This window comes from Podarcis vaucheri (assembly GCF_965113315.1).
Source record: "Podarcis vaucheri genome assembly, chromosome: 12".
NCBI classification, from domain to species: Eukaryota; Metazoa; Chordata; class Lepidosauria; order Squamata; family Lacertidae; genus Podarcis; species Podarcis vaucheri.
In genome coordinates this window covers 11,507,453-11,532,055 of record NC_138750.1, presented here as the reverse complement: position 1 = coordinate 11,532,055, position 24,603 = coordinate 11,507,453, and the positions used below count along the sequence as shown (strand labels likewise).

At 43.6% G+C, this 24,603-nt stretch overlaps 1 protein-coding gene and 1 long non-coding RNA gene across 2 annotated transcripts in view; one reads left to right on the top strand and one right to left on the bottom strand.

The window, feature by feature from the left end:
- The window catches only part of STAC (SH3 and cysteine rich domain), an 83,252-nt gene extending 73,150 nt beyond the window's left edge, over positions 1 to 10,102 (top strand). The window contains exons 9-11 of the mRNA XM_082192887.1: positions 1,611 to 1,662; positions 3,975 to 4,112; positions 7,172 to 10,102. Of these exons, the coding sequence (XP_082049013.1) occupies positions 1,611 to 1,662; positions 3,975 to 4,112; positions 7,172 to 7,270 (289 nt within the window). The 3' untranslated portion in view covers positions 7,271 to 10,102. The remainder of the gene's footprint in view (positions 1 to 1,610; positions 1,663 to 3,974; positions 4,113 to 7,171) is intronic.
- On the bottom strand, positions 408 to 8,952 carry LOC309515278. Its single transcript, XR_014212389.1, has 2 exons — positions 8,883 to 8,952; positions 408 to 616 (listed from the first exon to the last, which is right to left on the bottom strand). It is a non-coding gene; the product is annotated as an uncharacterized lncRNA (long non-coding RNA).
- Positions 10,103 to 24,603: the final 14,501 nt, after the last annotated feature.

The following is a 24,603-nucleotide window of genomic DNA, read 5'->3' as shown; positions in this document are numbered from 1 at the left end:
CAGACCTCAGACTTTTACTCTTAGCCAGATGTGAGCAGCAGGTAGCAGGATATATGCCAGAGTGTTTTCCTGAATCAAGAAGGGGGAGAAGATGATGTTTAGCGTTTCAAAAATATTGATATTGAGGCAGTTCCCCTTGATGAAGGATTACCCCCCGCCAGCAACCAGTAGTATCCATTTTGGCAACCATTTAGGAGAAGGAATTCACCTTTCTTTCCAGTGAGGAGCACTGGCCCAGATAGTAGTAGTAGTAGTTGTTGTGATCCTAGCATGAACGGTCTCCACAATCACATTTCAACATGTATATTTTTTAATGTCCAAGTGCCCAGCTGTGCTCCTCCCTGACTATAAACAGATTACATGGGGCATACATGATAAGAGTTTTCTCAACATTTCTTTAGCTGACATTTGATGGCGATGACTTTATGGCAAGAACAAGGGGCTAACCCAAAAACTAGACATGTATGAAGAACGGCGTTTTGGAATTGACACAGGATCATCTTTTCTTTGTCACTGCTGCTCTAAGTTTGGCTAAACCAACAGGCATATCGGAGCGACTTGGATTTTACTAAAGCTTCCTCATGAGGTGCTTGGGAACCTTGCAATAGGGATGCACCTAGATGTGAAAACGACAGAGAAAATGGAGATAATTGTTCACTGGATCTAGAGAGGGCATCAAAGGACTCAATGATTTCCATCCTGCTAGAGTTAGCTTCTTAACTAAGTCCCATCAAAAGCTGTAGGCAAGAGCTAGAGGACCTTTCTCAGCCTGAGGGGTTCTGGGTAACTTCCCACAGGCCAGTGGTGGGCAGGACCAAAAGTAGGAAGAGAAGATGTGGTCTGGGGAGAGTTCTGAGCCCCAGGCAGAGAGACCTGGTGGGCCACATTTGGTCCCAGGCCTGAGGTTTCCCATCCCTGCTATAGGGCCTAAGTTAATCATGGCCAGCTTATTCCATTGGCTTCACAGTGGGAACTTCAGCTGGTTCATTTAGACCAATAGGTTTGAAGCCCAGAATGTGGATAAAATGGACAAATCATCGTTAAAGTCAGTTTGGGGGACTGAAAAAATTGTGGAATTCATGGGTGACATTATACATGAACAAGCATAACTTTCTGTTTTTATTCAAATTATCCTTGAGCTGCTTGCATAAGCTTTACAAAGCAGCTGACAGTTTATCGCCATTTAAAACTCAATAAAGCCAGCTAATAGTAATGTAAATTAACACAGAAAATATTGACATACTGTGCCTTTTAAAATGAAAGGAAAGCTTTTAATGTTTGATGCAGGATTTTCCCCCTTTGTATTTTCTTGGAAGCTGCCCAGAGTGGCTGGAGTAACCCAGTCAGAAGGGCGGGGGGTTTAAGAAATTTATTTTGTTGTTGTCTTTTGGGTTATTGGTCTGTTTTTGTTTTATTATGTATTTTATGTTCTTATTTTGTATTTTTCCTGTTGTGAAGCATCCTGTGATGTTTGGATGAAAAGCAGTGTACAAATGAAATGAATAAATGAATAAAATTTTGCTGAACTGAACTCAAACAAAATGCCCAACGTAATACATATTCATTTATCTAAACAACGTGTTCCCAATGCTTCTGTCTTCTGATTGTAGGCCAGGAGATAGGATCACACTTCTGGAGGACTCAAATGAAGACTGGTGGAAGGTACGATCGCAATTACCCAAGTAATGTGGAAAGAAAGAAAATGAAGATTGCACGTGTGTGTTGGTCATTAGTGCTGATACACCGACAGCACGTTCCTTTGCTTCAGTGGGTTGGAGCAACATTTTGTGTGCTTAACTCTGGTCTAAGGGAACACTTTTGTTCCTTGGTAGCCGCTCAGTACAGTAGTTGATGTAAAGTAGTACTTTACTGGCAGTGTGGACGGTTCCCCCACACAGAGCACTGAGTCGAGAGGGCACATAATAAATAAATAAATAAATAAATAAATAAATAAATAAATAAATAATGCCTATATTTATATGGGTATCTACTGAGAATATCGACAAAAAGCAACTGTACCCAAAGGAATTATTGTGAAAATTAGAAATATTGGGGGGGGGATTTTGTTCTTGCTCAGGGCGTCATATTACCAAAATCTGGCACAGCGGCAGCAAGGAAGGGACATTGGTTGATGGGAGGGTGGATGCTGGAATGAAATCACGACAGACGAGTAGCAGGTGTCATCGAGAGGCATCTGCCGGGGCGAGCCCCAGGAACTCTCTTTTATTGAATATTACAAAACATTGCCACAGGTGTGCTTGTGGCTGACTGGTTGATACAAACACAAAGAAACTTATTGCTGATTGGTTAACATAAGTACAAGGCGGGAATTACATGTGGACATTAATCACCGATAGATTAAAGGCTGGGAAACAAAGCTGGAACTAGACAGGCATGAAACCTCCTAATTAAATTATAACTAAAGATTAATATGGCTAAAACAATTACTAATGATTGATCATAACATGAAATAATATAAGAAGTGAATTCCGTAGATGTGGTCAGCTGTGCATTAAGAACAGGTCATAGTATCAGTCTAAGGAAATGAGAGAATGTCTTGGTCTCGGTACAAGCTGCGCAGTGTGTGCAAAAGGCAGGGAAAAGCTTATAAACAAGAGTTCGCAGAATGCAAGAGAAAAGAAGCAATGCTTCCCCATAATGCAACAGTTATGCGCAAAAGGATGACTTCCCTTTAGGTGGAAGGAAAATAGGCTTCCCAGAGGCACCTTCAACTGCAACCTCACCCCCCCCCCCACCTCCCAAACATCAGCACCGCCTTGTTGGCAAATCACTGCAACAATTTAAGGGCTCTTCCCGTCTTTCTCAATCTGGAGTGCTGATTCACAGCAGTAGCTGAAACAGAAGGATGCAATCAACCCATCCACCTATTTGATGGGAGCATTATCATAATGTGAGAGACAGTGTGGTGCACCAGTTAGAGTCTCTGGAGAAATTCAGGTTCAACTCCCCACTAAGCCACATATAGCTGACTGGGCGGCCTTGGACTGGTCACTGTCTCTCAGCTGTAGCTGCCTCACAGGGTGGTTTTGGGGATAAAATGGGAGGAAGGAGAGCTACGTAATGCCTGTAAAGGTAAAGGACCCTTGACAGTTAAGTCCAGTAGCAGATGACTCTGGGGTTGCATCGCTCATCTCACTTTACTGGCCGAGGGAGCCGGCGTTTGTCCACAGACAGTTTTTTCCAGTCATGTGGCCAGCATGACTAAGCTGCTTCTGGCGCAACAGAGCACGGAAACCATAGCAGTGCATGGAAATGCCGTTTACCTTCCCGCCAGAGCAGTACCTATTTATCTACTTGCACTTTGACGTGCTTTCGAACTGCTAGGTTGGCAGGAGCAGGGACCGAGCAACGGGAGCTCGCCCCGTCGTGGGGATTCGAACTGCCGACCTTTAGATCGGCAAGCCCAAGAGGCTCAGTGGTTTAGATCTTAGAGGCTAAAAATGTAATATATACAAAACAAAATGCAATGCTGCAGCCATGCAGTCCCAGGGCAGTTATGTACCACTCAATACAATGTACTTTGTAAATATTAAATGGAAGGGACATTCTGAGCTCATCCTTCACCCCCAAAGGCCCATGCAAAATGGAACAGATGTTGTAAGGTATACAGTGTGGCCAGACCTCAGAACAGACGTCATTTCACAGTCTGGGGGCCACCACAGAGAGACCCTCTCATACCCTATCACCCCATAGGATGGCAGAACTGCCAGCAAGGCTCTCTCCATATCTATATAGGAGTAGTAACTCCTTCAGATATCTGGGCTGCATGTCATTTAGTGCTTTCTGCAACAGCATACATAACTTGAATTTAGCTTAGAAGCACACCAGCAACCGGTGTAAGTCTTTAAGATCAGGCCACTGCCTTCTGTACCAGTAGCAGCAGCTTCAAAACCATCTTCAAGAGCATTACAGCGGCCCATAACTCTTCTTCTGTCATTTCACCTTCTTCACAGGGGAAAATAGAAGACCGAGTTGGCTTTTTCCCAGCAAATTTCGTTCAAAGAGTACAACAAGATGAACATGTCTTCAGGTGTATTAGAACGTTTATTGGATGCAAGGAGCAGGGGCAGATAACCTTGAAAGAGAACCAAGTGAGTAAACGTGGAATTCCTTCCTGTGCATTAAAACGTTGCGATCACATCTCTACTTTTCTCATGCTCCATCAAATCCCATGGTACATACTTCCAAGAGAATGTATTATGACTGGAGATTTGAGATTGTGATGCCTAGTATACATTCCTTCAAGTACATATTAATCGAGTCATAATTGAACTGAAAGTGACTACCATGGCAAATTATATGGACCTGGGCTTTTTAAATTACTGTTGCTTCCTACTAGCCCATGGCAGTCCAGCTTACGCCAGGCAGTTAAGCAAATTAATAGAAAACTAGTCTATAATAAGACAAGAGTCGTTCACAGTCTCCATTAATTAAAAGCAATGATTAAAAAGCCAATCCATCTTGCTAGCACCTCCACTGCCTCTCAGTCACAGCAAGTGAAAGTAATTTTTCTTTTTTAATATTCATACAAAAAAAGCCAGTTAAGTCAAAAGAATGCTATTGGTTGATGCTATTAATGGATTTTGGGGAGGCACTGAGTGAAATGACTCTGCCACTACCGTAGGAAGAAAGTCAGACCACTGGTCAATCTTATAGCCCTTTTACGCAATCAGTTTTGGGAGGATACCAAAGTTCAGGGATGGCCGATGAACAAAAACAATGCAGAATACTGCTGTGCACCAAATCAAGCCTTTGGTCCATTTAGCTCAGCATCTGCACTGACTGGTCGTAACCCTCCAGGCTTTCAGACAGAAGACTTTTCCAGCCACACTGGACACTGGACCTGGGATGTTCTGTGTACAAAGCAGGCACTCTGCCCCTGAAGATGAACTTGTGTGATGTGCTCAGAATTTAGGGTTGCCATGTTTCAAAAAGTGAAAATCCGGACACAAAAATTGTTGAACTTCTTCTGACAAAGTTGTTGTTTTTTTCTTTTTTTTGGCCAATTTTTTTTTGAAGTTTTTGAACTGTTTTAAAGGAAATTCACCAAAATCTACACCTCCGGCATGGGTTGCCATACGTCCAGATTATCCTAGACATTTTGGCAATTTCCTCCCAGGAACTGTTTCCAACTGCCAAATCCCAGCTATGCCTGGGAGATTCTGGACGTATGGCAACATAGCTGTCAACCGTCCCTTATCCCAGCACCGTGTCCCTTATTGATGATGTCCCTTAAATTTCCCGGGTTTCAAAGGAAGCAGCTCCTCTCCCTCCCTGCCTGCCGGCTAGGGAGGAAGGAGGCTCCAACTGTGTTTCTTGGCTGCATTGCTCACCCAATAAGGAGTCTAAGAATGACTGGGGGAGTGGAGCTTGCATGCCTTGTGCCGATCAAATCGGCCGCATTGCCTGGGGACTTGCCTTTGCTCAGTGCTTCCCAGCGGAGAGGTGACAGTGGTTTTCCTTGAGGCTTCGTTTGGCTGCTGGCAGGGCTTTCTGCCTTTGGCTCGGAGGGGCTCAGAAGTTGAACATTACTGTGCTCCTTGGAAAATCCCTTATTTTGGCTGCTGATCCCTTATTTTCGAGGCTGCTGGTCCCTTATTTTTTAAATCTGTAAGTTGACAGCTATGATGGCAACCCTATCAGAATTTGGCACATTCATTTCATGCGCCAAACGTACTGCATAGTGCTGACCAGCTTGCACGGTAAGACCCTGTGCACGGGCGGATCACTGCCTGTGCCAGCCGGCTCACATATTTATGTGACAAACCCATCTGACCACGTTGTGCACATATGAATTTACAGTACGGAGCTGCTTTCTCTTTCTTTGATAAAGACGTTAGACAACGAACTCACTGAACCAAACAGACTCATTTGCTAAGCCTGAGGTGGAGTTCCTTGATGTTTTAAAATGGTCCTGAACGTCACAAACAGGAATGTATCCTTGCTCCTTCTTACACAAACTCGCCAGCACATTAATGAGGGTTATATATGTATGGCAAGACGTGCACATACAAACCATAAAATGCCCATTGCAGGAAATGAGGAAGTTTTTATGCACAATGTTATATCAACAGCAGCAATACAAAACATCATTCAGACAGGCAGAGATATTTTTAGTGCCCTCCTAATGCATGCTGGGTCGCTTTGCCCAGACAGCAAAGCACTTCGTGTTTATATAGCTTTGTACCCTTCTGCTTTCAAGTAGATAATATAAACCCTTGTAACAAAGCTGGAGCCTGAGAGGGGTGGGAAAGAGCATGGCTTGCCCGCCGACTTTAGGAGGGCCTAGGGGGAAAATGGCACAAAGAACTCCTTCAAAACAAGTGAGTGATGCTCTGAGCTGCCCGAACACTGCAGCCACAGATAGGGACCAGTTCTGCAGTAGATCTCCCTGATGTTGTGCTGGGAGTTAAATGCATGACAGATGTGGGAAGAAAGGAAGCGCTGAGCCCAAGGCATGGGGAGATCCAGGAAGGTGGTGCAGAGAAGACTTGATTGGCTAGGAAAGATGGGGGGTCTCTTTTAGACTGAGGCCCACATTTCCAAGGGCCACAGGCCAGTGGTAGATGAGGCCAGAGACAAAACTGAGCAGAGCAACTGGTGTGGCTTACCGCTGCACAGCAGGCAACATTCCAGTCAAGCAAAAGCCAGAGGTTTCAACATACCGAGGAAATCAGACAAGGAGGCATTTGAAGATTGCAAGAGATTTTAGGCCATCTCATTAGGCCTGTTTTGGATTCAGGTGTCCACACACCCACACACACACACACACACACACACACACACACACACACCGCAAGGAGCCTTGTGAAACTTGCTTTTGTCTAATCTCTACTTAAGGCACACACCAGTGTTAGAATGGGTGGGAGGAAGGAGAAAATATTGCATTATGTTCATGAGGCTGAATTGGAAAGCACACATTACAAATTTTGCCTGATGGTCAGCTGATAACTAAAGTAACTAAAGTGGTATTATGCAGGCCCCATTGTTTCTTGTGTGGTTGCCATCCCATTGTCATGGGCTTTGAAATTGGGTGGTCTGTTTCAGCTCAGACCTTACAAAGCATCACCTATACCTTTTTGGGTTCCTGAACAGAAGTGGTTATTGAGTGTGGGGTGTTTAAACTTTTCTCTCCGTTCTTTGTCTACAGATCTGTATTACTTCAGAAAAGGAACACGACGGCTTTATCAAAGTATGCAGTGGAAAGAAAAAGGGCTTTGTCCCCGTAGATGCCCTAGAAAACATCTGAGTTTTCCCTGTTCAACCACTGCAGTTGTGATGCTTTGCTGGCAAGATCTGCCTGCCCCATCTTGCACTGTGTAACCCCCAATGAAGCTGTCTTGCAGATGACCAAGGAAATCATATGACAACCACAATGATCAGTTGATATCAGACATTTAAGCAACAAGAGATGGTTGGTCAACAACAATCAGGAATGGAGCCAGACAAGAGTGGTACGAGGCTTAAGAAAGGAATAGCTTGTTTACTTTTTAAAATAAGTGAAAAGTTAAACTGGATAATTTTTTTGAGCAAGGCTGCTAACTATTACACTGATGGGAACAGACAACTAAACTTAGATTTGCACCCTGTTCACGTGTCTTAAGAAAACTGTTTGGGACTTCTTTCTCATTTGAAGTGTGATTGAGTGAGTAAGGGTTCAGACCTTTTCATTGTATTACTACAGCTTGAAGTATATAGTGTGAGTCTGGTCCTAAAATGTTGTCCATGATTTTAGCGAATCGGCATAATGTTTGGTTCTGACTTTTTTCAGTTTCAGTAACAAGGCAGTTTGGATGAATTGTGGAAACAGTCTGTGGTCTGGACTTCTCTGTGATTTTTGATATATGTTGCTGTGGCGATCTTGTACGTCCTTTGGGTTTCTTGTATACAAGCAAAGATTTTAGCACATGTTGGATGTAAATGTTTAAACAGCCGATGAACAAGCACTGTTTCCCCAAAGCAGGCCTAGTCCAAAATAGTCTTTCCTTTTCCTTCTGTAGGAAAGAGGCAGGTCTCAGAAACAAAAAACTGGGTTGCAGAATTTTTCTATTTTTCTGATATTGTTTGAGCATATTTTTTAATATATATGTGTATATAGCATGTTCCTGTTTATATGGTTAACCAATTTCATTTCACAACAGGGGGAAAACAGATTCTAGCTGACAAAAAACAGCGAGTGGAATAAAAACATACTGAGCTAATACATTTGTGAACAAAAGCAACCAAATTCAAAAGACCAAAGGTGTTAGCAATTCACCTTGAAGCACATGCCAGAAACAATCCAACGTAAAGTTAGGCACATTTCAGCTTGTTGACTTACAAGACATAAGCACACCTAGTTTGGGAATCTGGCCACAGATGGAAACCGCAGTTATAAAACCAGAATTTCACCCACTGTTTCAAATTGTGGTTCAACGAGCAATCTAGTCAGATGTTCTGTCTGCATCAAGGAATCATCCTTGAGGCTGCGCAGAATATATGGGCCTGTGCCGAAATTACAAGGTACACAAGAATTCAGAGACTTAAGTAACAAGGAACCTATTGTTGCCCAACATTTACTGTTTTAAGAGTTCCAAGCCCCTCTCGTTCTTCTTTTTATAAATCAACTATCTAGAAATTCCCCTTTGAACAAGTTTTACCAGTATGTTTAAAAGGTGCACACAATCTCAAAGGCAATATAAACATAAGGGAAGGAAAAGAAGGTGGTGAGAGTTACACTTGTAAAGGATGAAAGGGTTGCAGACAATGGCGATTTCCCCTTAGCCAATTGACCTTGGTATCGTGTGTGACAGCTCCACAGAAAATCATGTGCCACCCTTAAAACACTTCAGCTCTTTGGCTGAAGAACAGGGTTGGCTAACCTGAGGCCCAGGAGATACTGCTGGACTGCAACTCCCATGATCTCTGACCACCAACTTTGCTGGCTGGGGCTGATGGGAGTTGGAGTCCAAGAACTTCTGGCAGTTAGCCACAGGTTACCCACCCCTGCTGAAGAAAAACAACAACTCCACCGTTGTACACTTTTGAAAACTGCTTAGCTGGCAGCTCTTAAGCAAGAAGCATGTAGCTGTATTCCAGTACCTCTAAGTACATCTGTTCAACCTTCACCTCTTGCCTTGCACTCCAATCTGTGGCTGAAACCCAGTGCGTATTTGCTACCAGAGATGGTGCAGCTGGGACGTTCATGGCCACTTTTTTGTACTTAGCAAAGGGCTCCTGTGTCTAGCATATACTCAACTCTGCATCCCGATCCTGCAGTTACATTTGCCGACATGGAAATGCTGAATGTGTGCATGGCTCATCCGTACAACAGGAGCCATATGTGGGCTTATAGGTCCATGTATATATTTGAGTAGCTTGAAGAAGTTTGCCTGTTACTGTATGGAGTAGAATTGGACACTGATGACAACCATTCCATCCATTTTCTAGCTCTTGAACATGTAAATGGTAAAGCCATCCCCCAAAAGAGAAGGGGGATTCAGCTTCATATCTTTTAATATATATACTATATATATATATATATATGCGATTCCTTTTTTTTTTTTTTTTTTTTTTTTTGCATAGCAAAAACCAGGCAACTTAAAATGTAATCCTATGCATGTCTGCTCAGAAGTTAAGTCTCACTGAGTTCAATGAGGTTTATTCCCAGGTAAGTGGCTATGGGATTGCAGCCTTAGTGTTAGGAAACAAAAGTCCCTTATAACAAAGGGGAAGAACAGCAGATGCATTATCGACACAGCCTCTTTTATGTCATGGCTTTATTTGACATTTACTGATCTGAGCAAAGTGGGATCCTGCAATGCCTGCCGAAAAATCAAACTCAGTGCTATAGTTAGTGTCTTCTGATCTGCAAAGACTAGGTCAAATTATACATCCATCCATACATGCTACTGTTTACTTGAATGCAACATACTGTGATTCTGTCCTGTTTCAGTGGCTTCTGTTAATTTCAAGTTCCTCCTTCAATCCTGCTTCATAGGATAAAGATGAATATTACTTTCAGTTCACAATGGCCTTTAATCAACGTCTCATTTCTTTTGATACTAAGCAATAAAATAAAGATTTTTTTGTAAGAAAAAAATTCCTGAATTAACCATACTGTTATAAACTGATGCATATCACTGTTCTCGTGTTCCTTTGGTTCATCAAAGAGGCTTGTGTTAGTGCTCAGCTATTTAATGTTAAGCAGGTGCCTGAGGCAGCCACCTTGCCTTGCCTCATGGGTGGGCTGGGCCTACAAATGCAGATAACGCAGGAAGGAGAGAGAAAATCCAACATGCATGTTACGTGCTAATACATCCCCGCCAAGCACCACCCACTGATGCGAAAGAGAAAAACAGAGTTCACCTGAATGCTTGTGTGTGGACGAAGGTGCACATCAATGTACACAGGAAAAAGGGATCTGTGTGATGCACATGCACATTAACACACTGGTGTGTGCCCAGCCCTCGTGTGTCCCCAAGGCAAATGCATATAGGATGTACACAGTGGACCTTGGTAACACTGCAAATTAGTGCCTCTCAGAGGGTTTTATTCTCTTCCCTTTGCCCTGCATGTGTGCAGTTACAACAGATATAGCACTAACAAACTGATTAGTTTTGGATAGACGAGCTTTCGTGTGACACTGGATCACAGGAAAAATTAATTTCAGAGGCTAGATGTTTGCATCTAATTTAATATGCTGTTTAATAAAGAGCCCACAGTCACTGGAAAGAGAACATGCACTTTGTCCTCTTCATTAGATAGGAGAGTTCTCTTAGAGTGCACACTGCCGCCTCCTTCCCAGAAGAACACAGAATACATCTTCCAGCTCTGAACCTGTTTTTTCCTCTCACTGGGTTTTGTCATAGTGTGGGCCTTTGGTACATGCAACCGAACATTTTTCGACTGAGCTGCTCAATTTATATCAGCACATTTTGCTTAAGTAGCCACAAAGGACCTCCTTTTACAATGAACTTTGCAATGCACAATTAAGATGGGGACATGTATTGCTGCTGTCACTATGTCACCCCAAAAGGCTTCTCCTTTGCCAAAATACTTTGTCCTTATCTAGTGACATCAGCTAAGGTCTACTTTGTAACATACTGTCTACATCATCAATTAGCAGAGCAATGATAATGGATGCTCATCTGATCAAACATGTATTCATCTCTCTTTTAGGTTCTGCTCATTTTCAATTTACAGGGTGCGATGATAAACAAAATGCATGAGCTTTTTCTTAAGCATAGTGTTTGGCATACCCTATCACTTGATAATCTCCACAATCTAACCAGGGCCAGTGTCAGAGAATGAGCCACCTGAATCACTGCTGTCTTCTCTTCATGATGATTATGGCTGATCTCCCTGTCTCCCCCTCACAGCTTACTTTCCCTAGACCCACTCTATGACTTTTCTTCATGCTTATATCATACCCTCACCCTCCAACATTTCTCCAATGGAGGTAAAGGTAAAGGACCCCTGACAGTTAAGTCCAGTCGCAAACGACTCTGGGGTTGCAGCGCTCATCTCACTTTACTGGCCAAGGAAGCCAACGTTCGTCCGCAGACAGTTTTTTCCAGGTCATGTGGCCAGCATGACTAAGCCACTTCTGGCAAAACCAGAGCAGCGCACAGAAACGCTGTTTATCTTCCCGCCAGAGTGGTACCTATTTATCTACTTGCACTTCAACGTGCTTTCAAATTGCTATGTTGGCAGTAGCTGGGACTGAGCAACAGGAGCTCACTCCATCGCGGGGATTTGAACCGACGGCCTTCTGATTGGCAAGCCCTAGACTCAGTGGTTTAGACCACAGCGCCACCCGCGTCCAATGAAAATAGGGGTGTCATATTCCTTCTTCTTATTATTATTATTATTATTATTATTATTATTTTTATTATTATTATTACCCCGCTCATCTGACTGGGTTGTCCCAGCTTCCAACATATATAAAAACATAATACAACATTCCGGGATCAAATCAGAAACCGGGATGGCATCTGTAAATCCAGGACTATCCCTGGAAAATAGGAACATTTGGAGGGTCTGTTATATGATAGCAGCAGCGGTGTGGCCCTCCATCATCTCACTCTAGGAAGGGCCAAAAGGCCCCCTTTTTTGGAGCCACCAGCCTCTGCTTCTGCCTCTGATTCTGGACCGCTCTCTGCCACAGCCTCTTCCTGCTCACTAAACCCTGTTGCCTCTTCAGCTTCTGACCCTTCCTCCTCCTCGTCTGCTTCCTCTTCTCCCTCTGACCACTCCCCTGGTTCTGAGCCTTCTTGTCCTGCAGCTCAGGCCTCCCACCACTCCAGGGCATCCAGCCAGACCACAACACACACAGCGGCAAAGTTGTGAACAGGTGGAGTGATTTTTAAGAGGGAAATCAGTGAGAGGAGAGGTGGTAGTTTTCTTCAAATGCTCTCCCCCTAACTGTGATTCCAGAAAATGTGGTTGCTCTTCCAAGGAGCCCCAACCTGCCTCCACTGATGTTTGGAAATCTCATGTGCTAAATTAAAATATTTTGTACATCTAAAAAAAGACTATGAAACCTTCCCAAAACCAAACATTTCTGTTTCAACCGTGGTATGTTAATTTAAATGAAGATCCCCTTTACATCTTCATGGTGTCTCAGTACTAAAATGTTAGGTTGTTGGCACAAACCCGTTAGCACATTTTAACACCTTCTCCATTTGCCGTATGTCAGCAAAGTATAAAATGCTGGACAAATAATCATTTTCCTAAGTGGAATGTACTGTCAGCACATCCTCCATGGTTAACTACAAAAATAAATCATCCAGCAAGTCACCAGCCCATTGTTATTTTAAATCCATTTATAAACACTGATAAATAGCAGCAAGTAAAGTCTACAATTGAGCCAATGTTGTTCAACAGTCCTCTAAAAGTGGGATGTGATTGGGTCAATTAGGGCTAAAAGGCAGAAAGAAAGCCAGAAGAGCAGAGATGGAAAAGGATAGACTTAAGAAAAAAGGATACAAACAACTAAAAGAAGAATGTCTAATTCTGTGTATTCAATTGCATGCCCAAATCAAAGAATCCCCATTTCCCACCCACCAGCTGCAAAAGACTATCCTTATGGTGAATGCCAATCTGGGTCACCATACAAGGAATACCTCAGTGAATCCCCCCCGATGATTAGGGATTTGTGCGTGATTGAAATGTCCCTGCTAAACAGGGACATCCCCAGAATGTTCCTTCGGATACAAGCCTTGATAGCTCAGTTGGTGTACAGCATGAGACTTTTAATCTCAGGGTTGTGGGTTGGAGCCTCACGTTGGGTAAAAGGTTTCTGGCATTGCAGGGGCTGGACTAGATGATCCTTGTGGTCCCTTCCAACTCTTAACAGTTCTCTGATTCTAGGTATTCTTTCAAAGCAGCTTGAGTAGACATAAAACATCCGCAGGAAAAACAAAAGGCAGACGAAAATGGGCTTCCTGCAGTATAAAGTAAAACCTAGATAGCTTGTAGGGATGCAGGTGGCACTGTGGGTTAAACCACAGAGCCTAGGACTTACCAATCAGAAGGTCGGCGGTTCGAATCCCCGCGACGGGGTGAGCTCCAGTTGCTTGGTCCCTGCTCCTGCCAACCTAGCAGCTCGAAAGCACAGTGCAAGTAGATAAATAGGTACCGCTCTGGTGGGAAGGTAAACGGCGTTTCCGTGCGCTGCTCTGGTTCGCCAGAAGCGGCTTAGTCATGCTGGCCACATGACCTGGAAGCTGTACGCCGGCTCCCTTGGCCAGTAAAGCAAGGTGAGCGCCGCAACCCTAGAGTCGGTCACAACTGGACCTAATGGTCAGGGGTCCCTTTACCTTTACCTTAGATAGCTTGTAGTAAGGACAAAATGGGATCTGCAACAAAGTCTATCCATTAGGGATGCTTCCTTCCAGGATTCTGGCCAGCCAGTCGTTGCTTTTTTCAGGACAATCCATTTCCCATCCCCAGCTTTCAGGATTTTCTCCTCTCCAGCAGCATCTCACAGATGCTTGGGACAGTGAAGTCAGTGGGTTCCATTCACACAGCAGATTTCCATTTGTACATAGACTCCCCCCCCCCCGCCTCAGCAGCCCTGGAGCAGATTTTGAGGGTACGTGGGGAAAGGAGAGGAGGAGGCGGCCCAGTCGCATGAGCAGCATTTTCATGCAGCATTGGGTATAGCTCCATACAGGGGTGCCAACTTGAATAAAATATTGTGGAGGGGCTAGGTAAGCCCCACCCTGCATAATCGATCGCATGATGCTGTGCACACACATCATTTGAATGGCAGTGCCCATCATCTTTGGAGGAGCTTGACCCCCTCAAATATTTTATTGGGGGGTGAAGCCCCCACAAGCCCTAGGAGTTGGCTCCTATGGCTCTATATTTGTAACGGGAGGGGTGCCCCCTGTCCTTTGCTTCTGACCTTATGGCTCTATGTTTTCCTATATCTTTGTGCTGCTCTGGGTCCACGGCCTTTGCAGGGAGTGAGACTACTCAAAATATTAATTATGTGACAGCAAAGAGTTCTGGGCTGCTTCCTCTGTTTAGAAAAGCCATCCTTTGCTGTGCTATAGGTTAAAAGCTTCACTTAAGGTTGGTTTGTTTCAATCCTACATTGTTCTGCTTTAATATAAAAAGCTGAGCTCTTCAGAACCCTCCAGGCATTGAGGCTGAGAAAGGCTCGTAGGGCTTGAAGGTAGCAGAGACTGCCATAGACCTCTGGGGAGAAATGCTGGGCTCTTCAGAAAAAAACCAACACATCCAAAATTGATTGGCAGGCAGAAAGGCAATTCATGGCTCTATATGCCTAGGGGGGCTTAAAGTAGCGGTCAGCAAACTTTTTCAGCAGGGGGCTGGTCCACTGTCCCTCAGACCTTGTGGGGGGTCGGACTATTTTTTTTGGGGGGGGGGATGAACAAATTCCTATGCCCCACAAATAACCCAGAGATGCATTTTTAATACAGTGGTACCTTGGGTTACATACGCTTCAGGTTACATACACTTCAGGTTACAGACTCCACTAACCCAGAAATAGTGCTTCAGGTTAAGGTTAAGAACTTTGCTTCAGGATAAGAACAGAAATCATGCTCCGGCGGCGTGGCAGTAGCAGGTGGCCCCATTAGCTAAAGTGGTGCTTCAGGTTAAGAACCGTTTCAGGTTAAGAACGGGCCTCCGGAACGAATTAAGTACTTAACCCGAGGTACCACTGTAAAAGCACACATTCTATTCATGTAAAAACACCAGACAGGCCCCACAAATAACCCAGAGATGCATTTTAAATAAAAGCACATATTCTACTCATGTAGAAACATCCTGATTCCTGGACAGTCCATGTGCCGAATTTAGAAGGCAATTGGGATGGATCCAGCCCCCGGGCCTTAGTTTGCCTACCCATGGGCCTTAAGCAAACCAATAAGAGGGTTGTTTTGTGTTGTGCGAGTTGCATGGTGGACAGGGAGGGGGGGGGGAGAGAGAGAGAGAGAGAGCTGAGCTCATGTACTGACTGAAACTTCAAGAACTTATCTCCGGGATTTAAAAGTCTGTAAGCTGCTGGCATCTATTCTCCAACTACCTGGGGGATATTTGAACTTCACACAGAGCGGTGGAGCCAGCTGCCTCCCTGCACCATTGGCAGGGTGCAAATTTAATTAATAGACCTCTAAGCTTGGAGGATGTAGCAAGGAAGGAAGCTTGGCATTTCCCTGATCAAACAGATATGAGCATCTGTGATGAATGGCTGGGGCTCCAATTGTGATGGAAAATGTACAAGGCAACCTGGGACACATAAAAGGCAAAGTGATGTGTCAATTTGTAGTCAAGTGTGAGCAATAAAGTCTGACAGACCATTACTCAGCTTAGATGGTACCAGAGAGTGGAGAATCCTGATTTTTGCCTCAAGGGGGGGACAGGGAAGAGGAGATAGAGAAAGGGCATGTAAATCAGTCACATTCCATTTGTAAAGAGGAAGATCATAATTACTATGGTCCTTTTGCCTGCTCTTTGCAGCTGGCAGAGAGCGCTCCCGACAAACGGCCAGGGGCAATAAAACTCATCAGTACTAAATCGATTAGAACCACTAATGCAGCGGAGTGAGAACGAGCATGAGGCACCAGTGAAACAGGGTCTAACATCCGCATCAGAGCTCATGCACCACCATGACGGGCAGCCAATAATATACGACAGGGCTCAGGCGATGCTCAGGGAATGCTGTAACTCTGTTCAGGGCTACCGGGACTTCATGAGCAAGGTGGCTTTGAGAACAGATATGCAGATTTTTAAAATTAGATTTACACTCTAGCTTTTCCTGCAAAGGGACACAGGTGGCGCTGTGTGTTAAACCACAGAGCCTAGGACTTGCCGATCAGAAGGTCGGCAATTCGAATCCCCGTGACAGGATGAGCTCCCGTTGCTCTGTCCCAGCTTCTGCCAACCTAGCAGTTCAAAAGCACGTCAAAGTGCAAGTAGATAGTTAGGTACCGCTCCGGTGGGAAGGTAAACAAAGCTTCCGTGCGCTGCTCTGGTTCGCCAGAAGCGGCTTAGTCATGCTGACCACATAACCTGGAAGCTGTACACCGGCTCCCTCGGCCAATAAAGCGAGATGAGCGCCACAACCCCAGAGTCGGTCACGACTGGACCTAATGGTCAGGGGTCCCTTTACCTTTCCTGCAAAGAGCTGAAGGAATGGTACATTGGTTTCTTCCCTCCCCTTCCCTCACTATCCTCAAAACAACCCTAGGAGGTACACTAAGGCTGAGAAGGATCAACTGGTCCAAGGTCACTCAATTCGCTCCTTCTTTGCTGTTCTATGGCTTTTTGCCATAACATCTTTAAACTTATCCTGCTAAGCGCAAGCACTAGAAACTTTGCTGGTACTGAGCCTCTCAGGATTTGGCTTAGTGGTTGGAATAGGACCATGGTTTGAATTCCCACTTGGCCAGGAAGCTCCCTGGGTGATCTTGAGCCAGTCACTGTGTTCAACCCACCTCACAAAGCTGTTGTGCAGTTAAACAGAGGAGAATCACATATGCTAGCTTGAGCGCTCCTTACTACATCGGTAAGGATTCTGTTGTAATATTTATAGAGAAGCAGTAAACCTGAACTATGCTGGAATTTCTAGCAAAGAAAAGTAGGCTCGTTTTTAACCACCCATTAATGAAATCTAGTTTTGCCCTGTAGCCGCATTCTGAACGAAGAATTAAGTCTTTTCAGTTATTCATTTAATTTGAAGCAACCCATTTAATTAACATTTGCTACCAACACATCTGAGTTTTCTTGAGGAACTCAGAAACATTCATTACTCTTTCCTTTCTTCCTGGAATGATTGAGGTATATGGAAGGCTAGATGAAAGATCTTTGTTGGGGCAACTTATTACTTTCCTGTCTGTCACGGTGGTCAAGGCAATGAAAAGTCATTAATCACCTATCAAGGAAGCGGATTAGAGTTGCCAAGGATTTTAAAAGGGATCATCAAACCATGGCAATTAACTAAAACGAATATGACAACGTCAGGCTGGTTTTTGAAAACCAAAGAGCAAGTGATAGGTAACAGATCTTGGCTGATAAGAAGAAAATTGATGCAAGACATTTCCTTGCCGAATAAAATGAGGAAAGGTAAAATAAGATGGGGTGAAAGAAAAATGAATAGTAGTTCTGCTTGTCAACCTGGGCTTTTTGGTGTCTTAAAACAATCAGCAAGGGAGTGCTTATTCCCCAAAGTGGCTGGGGAAACCCAGCCAGATGGGCAGGGGATAATAATAATAATAATAATAATAATAATAATAATAATAATAATATATTATTTATACCCCGCCCATCTGGCTGAGTTTCCCCAGCCACTCTGGGCGGCTCCCAATCAAGTGTTAAAAACAGTACAGCGTTAAATATTAAAAACTTCCCTGAACAGGGCTGCCTTAAGATGTCTTCTGAATGTCAGGTAGTTGTTTATCTCTTTGACATCTGATGGGAGGGCATTCCACAGGGCGGGTGCCACTACCGAGAAGGCCCTCTGTCTGGTTCCCTGTAGCCTCACTTCTCGCAATGAGAGAACCGCCAGAAGGCCCTCGGTGCTGGATCTCAGTGTCCGGGCTGAACGATGGGGGTGGAGACGCTCCTTCAGGTATACAGGACCGAGGCCGTTTAGGGCTTTAAAGGTCAGCACCAACACTTTGAATTGTGCTCAGAAACGCACTGGGAGCCAATGCAGATCTCTCAGAACCGGTGTTATGTGGTCCCGGCGGCCACTCCCAGTCACCAGTCTAGCTGCCGCATTCTGGATTAATTGCAGTTTTCGGGTCACCTTCAAAGGTAGCCCCACGTAGAGCGTGTTGCAACATTATTACTAAATTATTAAAGTTACCCCATGAATGTTATATATTTATTAAATGTATACCCACCCATCCTCCAAAGATCTGAAGGCAACAAAACTCTCTGCCCTTTGTTTATGATGTTGTTGTTGTTGTTGTTGTTTAGTCATTTAGTTGTGTCCGACTCTTCGTGACCCCATGGACCAGAGCACGCCATGCACTCCTGTCTTCCACTGCCTCCCGCAGTTTGGTCAAACTCATTTTAGTAGCTTTGAGAACACTGTCCAACCATCTCGTCCTCTGTCATCCCCTTCTCCTTGTGCCCTCCATCTTTCCCAACATCAGGGTCTTTTCCAGGGAGTCTTCTCTTCTCATGAGGTGGCCAAGTTATTGGAGCCTCAGCTTCACGATCTGTCCTTCCAGTGAGCACTCAGGGCTGATTTCCTTCAGAATGGAGATGTCTGTTCTTCTTGCAGTCCATGGGACTCTCAGGAGTCTCCTCCAGCACCCTTTGTTTATACTCAACAACAATCTTTTGATGAAGATTAGGCTGAGATGTCATGACTGACCAAGCTCCCTCAGCACCCTTCATGGCTTACTGGAGATTTGAACCTGGGTCTTCCTAGCCCTAAACTATCACTCTAACCACAACCATCTGTGAGCAGTCACAAAGAACCACGTCAGCCATCACCAGGGAGTACAGCATTTGCCCCAGCCCCTGAACAAGCAAGACAGAAATTCACGTGCCCTTGTTGATTTGAGAAATCAATTGCCCTATTTGTATATGATGGCATATTTACATTACGATGCATATTCAAATCCTAAAGAAAAGATGGAAGCGATGTGTGGTACCTCATCTGACTTGCAAGGTGGATACAAATGCACTATAGATGGATGCAGATTCCCGGTCTCTAAATCTTAGTTGTATGCAGAGGCTATTTGTTGCCCATCTGCATCAAGCTTATAGGACTATCTGTCCAGGGCTAGTTCAAGACATTTCAGTACTCTGGACAGAGGCCTAACACTACTAGCTGGACTTTAACCCTTTCTCCATCACCATCCACACCCTCAAAAGAGCAACAAGATTTAATGAGCTTTTGAGGTACTTTCCGTTACTCAGCAATTCCACCCAGATACTCCAGTGTTCATAGCAAATCCATGTTCCTTAGGTGAAATCATTCCATTCAAGAAGTATTGACTTAACCCTTGATGTTCAAATGCAGTTCTTCCCACACACAAACTAATGCCAGAAACACTTTATTGCACAAATTAAATTCACAAATTAAACTACTTATGAGACCAATTTTGTAACTATTGGGGGTTGGTAGATGCATGCATCAAGAGCTACAACAGGCACATTAATTCCCATTCATTACCATAAAAAGCATCCACTCAAGTGAGTTTTGTTCAGTCATAAGTTCTGCCTTTTAGTACATATTTGGCTGAGATTGTTAAGTCTTAGGCAACTGGGTTCCAGCTTCAAATCCAGCCAATATCTGCATCATAGATTGGAAAATAATTGAGTAGCCTGAGAACCAACTCCTGGACCATGAGCATGGAATATTCAGCTACACTTTTCATTACCACCTGATGGCTGTTACATAACAGGGTCATTTGGAATAAATCTCATCCTCTAATCAAAGTTCAATATTTGGCACAAGGAAGTTAGTGAAAAATTATCCTGCTTCTGTTATCTGGAGCACACAGACCCAGGATGTGCATAGCATCAATCTTAAAGAACTGGAGGAGTTATAAGCAAGGACTGTGTCACATTTCCACTAGGAAATTAAGTAATGACATTTCTGCATGACTTGGCTTAGTCCAAACTCTGAAAGGCCAATAACAAGCAGGGCTACTGTGATTAGGGATCAGACATTGTCATTCCAGGGACATTAAGCTAATTACAATCCTGCTAGCTCCTGATTGTTCTGTTAGCGTTTGAGGCAGACAGCCTGTTGCTGCAACAGATTTTAAAAGTAACCCTTTGAAGTTTCTTTCAAATGTAACTGGGATTTTTTTTTAAAAAAATCTGTATTCATTTATGAACCACATAGTAGTGTTTCGAGAAGGTAGTGCTGTCATCTGCTGCAGCCGAAGCAGTGAGTCTTGTGGGTTTTTAAGACTTATCAAGGCTAAACCTTATCATATGCATGAAGTGTAAAAAGTAAAGGTAAAGGTATGAATACACACATGGGTGCAAAAAAGGCATGTGCGTGTAAAGGTTGAGGTTAATTGGCAATGGCATGCAGAAAGTACAGTCTGTGGCAAGTGCTCACCTGTATGCAAAATGAACTTCACAGCAACAGTAACTGGTGACAATGCAAACATCTTATCATTGCTGAGTAAATTTAACACCTTCAGTGGGAAAGGAAACCATTGTCTCTGTTCAGACTCCAGTGGATAAAACTGAATGTTTTCATAAATTGCTATTCAGCAGCTTCTGACACCTCTTGCATTATTTGACATTGCATTATTTTACTTTCTTTAAAAAACAACTCATCTCTGTATTCTATATTTAACCACTTCCTTGACCGCCATGCAACAAAGTGGGCATTCTGCCCCACCTGAAAGCTTATACAAGAACCTTTAAGATGTCACAAGACTCTGGAGTTAGCAGTATTTGCTGTCCAAACATCACTGGAGAGTGAACAGACCACCTCTATACTGTGATGTAAAATAGATTTAAAATTGCAACAGCATGTTGTTATCAACCATGAAGCTTAGCTTTATGAGGTCAAAAAGAAGTTATAGAGCCACACATGAATAATATGTGAAGACTTTCAAGTCCAGGGCAAAGTCAATTCATCATAAAGGTACATATTTTCCGAGCATCTATTACTCACATCTTTCATATCATGTCCCTGCTTCAAAAGATTCACGAACAGCCAGAACAGAGATTTCCCCTCCCCCTCTCTAGATAGCAACATCACATCCCTCCTGAAAGACATTATTTCTAAAAAAGAAAAAGGATGAATGAGCGCTGCTGATTCTCAAGGAATCTCCCATTAAAAGAAATACCCCTCTATTGAGTTTCTCAATATATCTCAATGAAAAGGCAAGAACAAGCCATTTTATTACCTGGGAAAGAAAAATTGAAATGCTTTCTATTGACACTTTTAACAAGACAAGTGCTGGCAGAAGGTTTGAACCACAAGATATTTCACTTGTCTAAACAAAGTCAATTTTATTCTTAAAAGCTATTGTTCACCTGGAAGAATAAATCCAGGAAAAGAGAAGAGGTGTATATACATACATATATATTAGTTTACATTTAGGCTGGGTTTTTTATTTTTAAAACCCCATGATACATAAAGGACTACATTACTGAATCCATAGTATATGTCTATTCCTTCAAACTTTTCTGACACAGAACCCACTTTTAACCCAAACATGCATTTGAGAACCCACCAGTTGAAGACCTATGTTCTAGGTGAAATTCTCATGCAAAAGAAAATTTTGTTGTTGTTTAGTCGTTTAGTCGTGTCCGACTCTTCATGACCCCCTGGCCCAGAGCACGCCAGGCACTCCTGTCTTCCACTGCCTCCCGCAGTTTGGTCAAACTCATGCCAGTAGCTTTGAGAACACTGTCCAACCATCTCGTCCTCTGCCGTCCCCTTCTCCTTGTGCCCTCCATCTTTCCCAACATCAGGGTCTTTTCCAGGGAGTCTTCTCTTCTTATGCAGTGGCCAAAGTATTGGAGCCTCAGCTTTAGGCTCAATAGTTTTGTTAATTAATTAATTAAGTAGTTAGTTAGATGATTCAGCAGCTCAGTGATGGAATAGGTCATATGTTTTGGACATAAATCCTTGGTAACTTATTAAAGGATTACATGATAGCTCAGCTGGTTAGAGCGTGGTGCTGATAATACCAAGGTTGCAAGTTTGCTCCCTGTATGGGACAGTGGCATATTCCTGGATTGCAGGAAGTTGGACTAGATGATCCTCAGGGTCCCTTCCAACTCTACAATTCTATTATTCTATGCAGCAACCCTGAAGAGCAGCTTACAGGCAGGGTAAACACCTTTAGGCTAGAACAGAGGTGAGGAATCTGCAGTCAGGAATGTTGGAAGCAACATCTAAACTATTTGCGAGGGTCCTAACTCCTAGTATAGAGGAGGAACAACTGGTCAAACTCAGCATAAAGTAGCTCATTATGTGCTCTCCCTGTTGCAATTGCCATACATATGCCACATGGAATGTTCAAAAGTGGGTCTAAATTCTCTAGACTCCATAAGGCAAGAACTGCCTTACTCCTTTCAAAGATTCCACTGTCGAGATTATCATCACATTTACCATACGCAGCGAGAGATCAGAGATACAAGAAGATCACCACATTCAGAAGTAGATTAGGTTCAACCAAAGGCCAGCCAATGTGTTTTATGCTTGAATTTGAAACCCATGTCATCTTGTCCACTACATAAAACTTGCAATTATCTCCTAGAACAAGAACTCTTCCCGCTGTCTGACAAATGGCACATGTAGATGGCTCAAATTTCAGGCAACAGATATACTATCCCAACACTGCACACGTGCACACACACACCTGATGGCCACCTCACAACATAATCCTCCAGTTTCTGGGTGTGCACCTCATGGGGGAAAATTTAACTTAGATATTTTTTTCCCTCCTAAAAGTGCTCAGCAATCAAATGTGCCCTACATTTCAAGTGTCAATTGGTGCCAATGGTTTGCAGCTTATGTCTATAAAGCAACTAGTAGCTGCATAGAATAGTCATTTGGAAGTAGCAAACAACCACAACACTGAACATGACAGAGAAAGGGCAGCCTCTACTTGCTTTCCAAAGACTTCCTGCCCTGGAAATGGGTAAGGTCACATAAAGTGCAAGCTGCTTCTCTATGTAAAGAGTGGATTTTCACCTGTCAGCGGTGCACAATGTACAATAAGGGATAAGTTTGCTTGCAACATGAACCCTCCAATATTACTGTTCACACAAGACATGACAACCACAAAGGCAGAACAAGAGCCTCTCATAGCGACTCAGGTGTGTCAGGCTACAAAGGAAGAGGCCTCTTGTTCTCTTTTCTAATTTTCGCCGTGTCCCCAGAGAAACCATCAATTAGTAAAAAGGCCTTTATTATTTGGTTAGCACTCTAGTCCTTCAGGGAAAAATATGAGACAGGCTTCCTCAATTACGTTTTATTTCAAGGCTCTAGAAAAGCAGACTGGAGAGAAAATGAACTTGGGCAGCGCAAAAAGAGTTCTGTATGACGAGCAACGCACAAGGTTCAAAGCTAATCACTCAACCTGAAAGCCATGTCTGGTTCACTGGACTGCTTTAAAATGCCAGACAATTATTGCTTGGATGTTCGCTCTGCTCTGAGTCCCCTTCCATTGGTCTCCTGCCAGCCAAGGTGCCAAGGGTGGAGGGGGAAAAAGGGAATAATTTTCTGACTGTGGCACCTCAAGTATGAAACAGTCTCCAGCAAGGGAGGTTCATCTGGCTGTTCTTTGCTCTTAAGACTCTTTTGGTGTGCATTTTTTCAATTTGGGACCCTAGTTCAGGTGTTTTTACCTGGTATTATTAGGGTGCTTCCTTGCACACTAATAATCTGGTATTATTGGTGTGCTTCCTTTCACTCCTGTCATGGATTTCTTGTTGCTGTAATTTTATACTTTTAAGTATGTCTTTGGCCTAGAATGGTGGGGTATAAATACTGAAATAAATAAACAAACCTGCCATTCCACTCTTATCAAAATTAGCCAAGTTGACTTCCAGGTGTGCATAGCATTTGGGGTGCAAGATTTATACATAATTAATAAATGTCAACAAAGGTCCGTATAGTTAAAGCTATGGTTTTCCCAGCAGTGATGTATGGAAGTGAGAGCTGGACCATAAAGAAAGCTGATGGCCAAAGAATTGATGCTTTTGAATTCTGGTGCTGGAGGAGACTCTTGAGAGTCCCATGGACTGCAAGAAGATCAAATCTCTCCATTCTTAAGGAAATCAGCCCTGAGTGCTCACTGGAAGGACAGATCCTGAAGCTGAGGCTCCAATACTTTGGCCACCTCATGAGAAGAGAAGACTCCCTGGAAAAGACCCTGATGTTGGGAAAGATGGAGGCACAAGGAGAAGGGAACAACAGAGGACGAGATGGTTGGACAGTGTTCTCGAAGCTACCAGCATGAGCTTTATTAAACTGCCAGAGGCAGTGGAAGACAGGAGTGCCTGGCATGCTCTGGTCCATGGGGTCACGAAGAGTTGGACACGACTAAACGACTAAACAACAACAACAATAAATACCAGTCCTAGTCCAATTTTTTATGTATGACAGTGGTAGCCAAAGTGGTA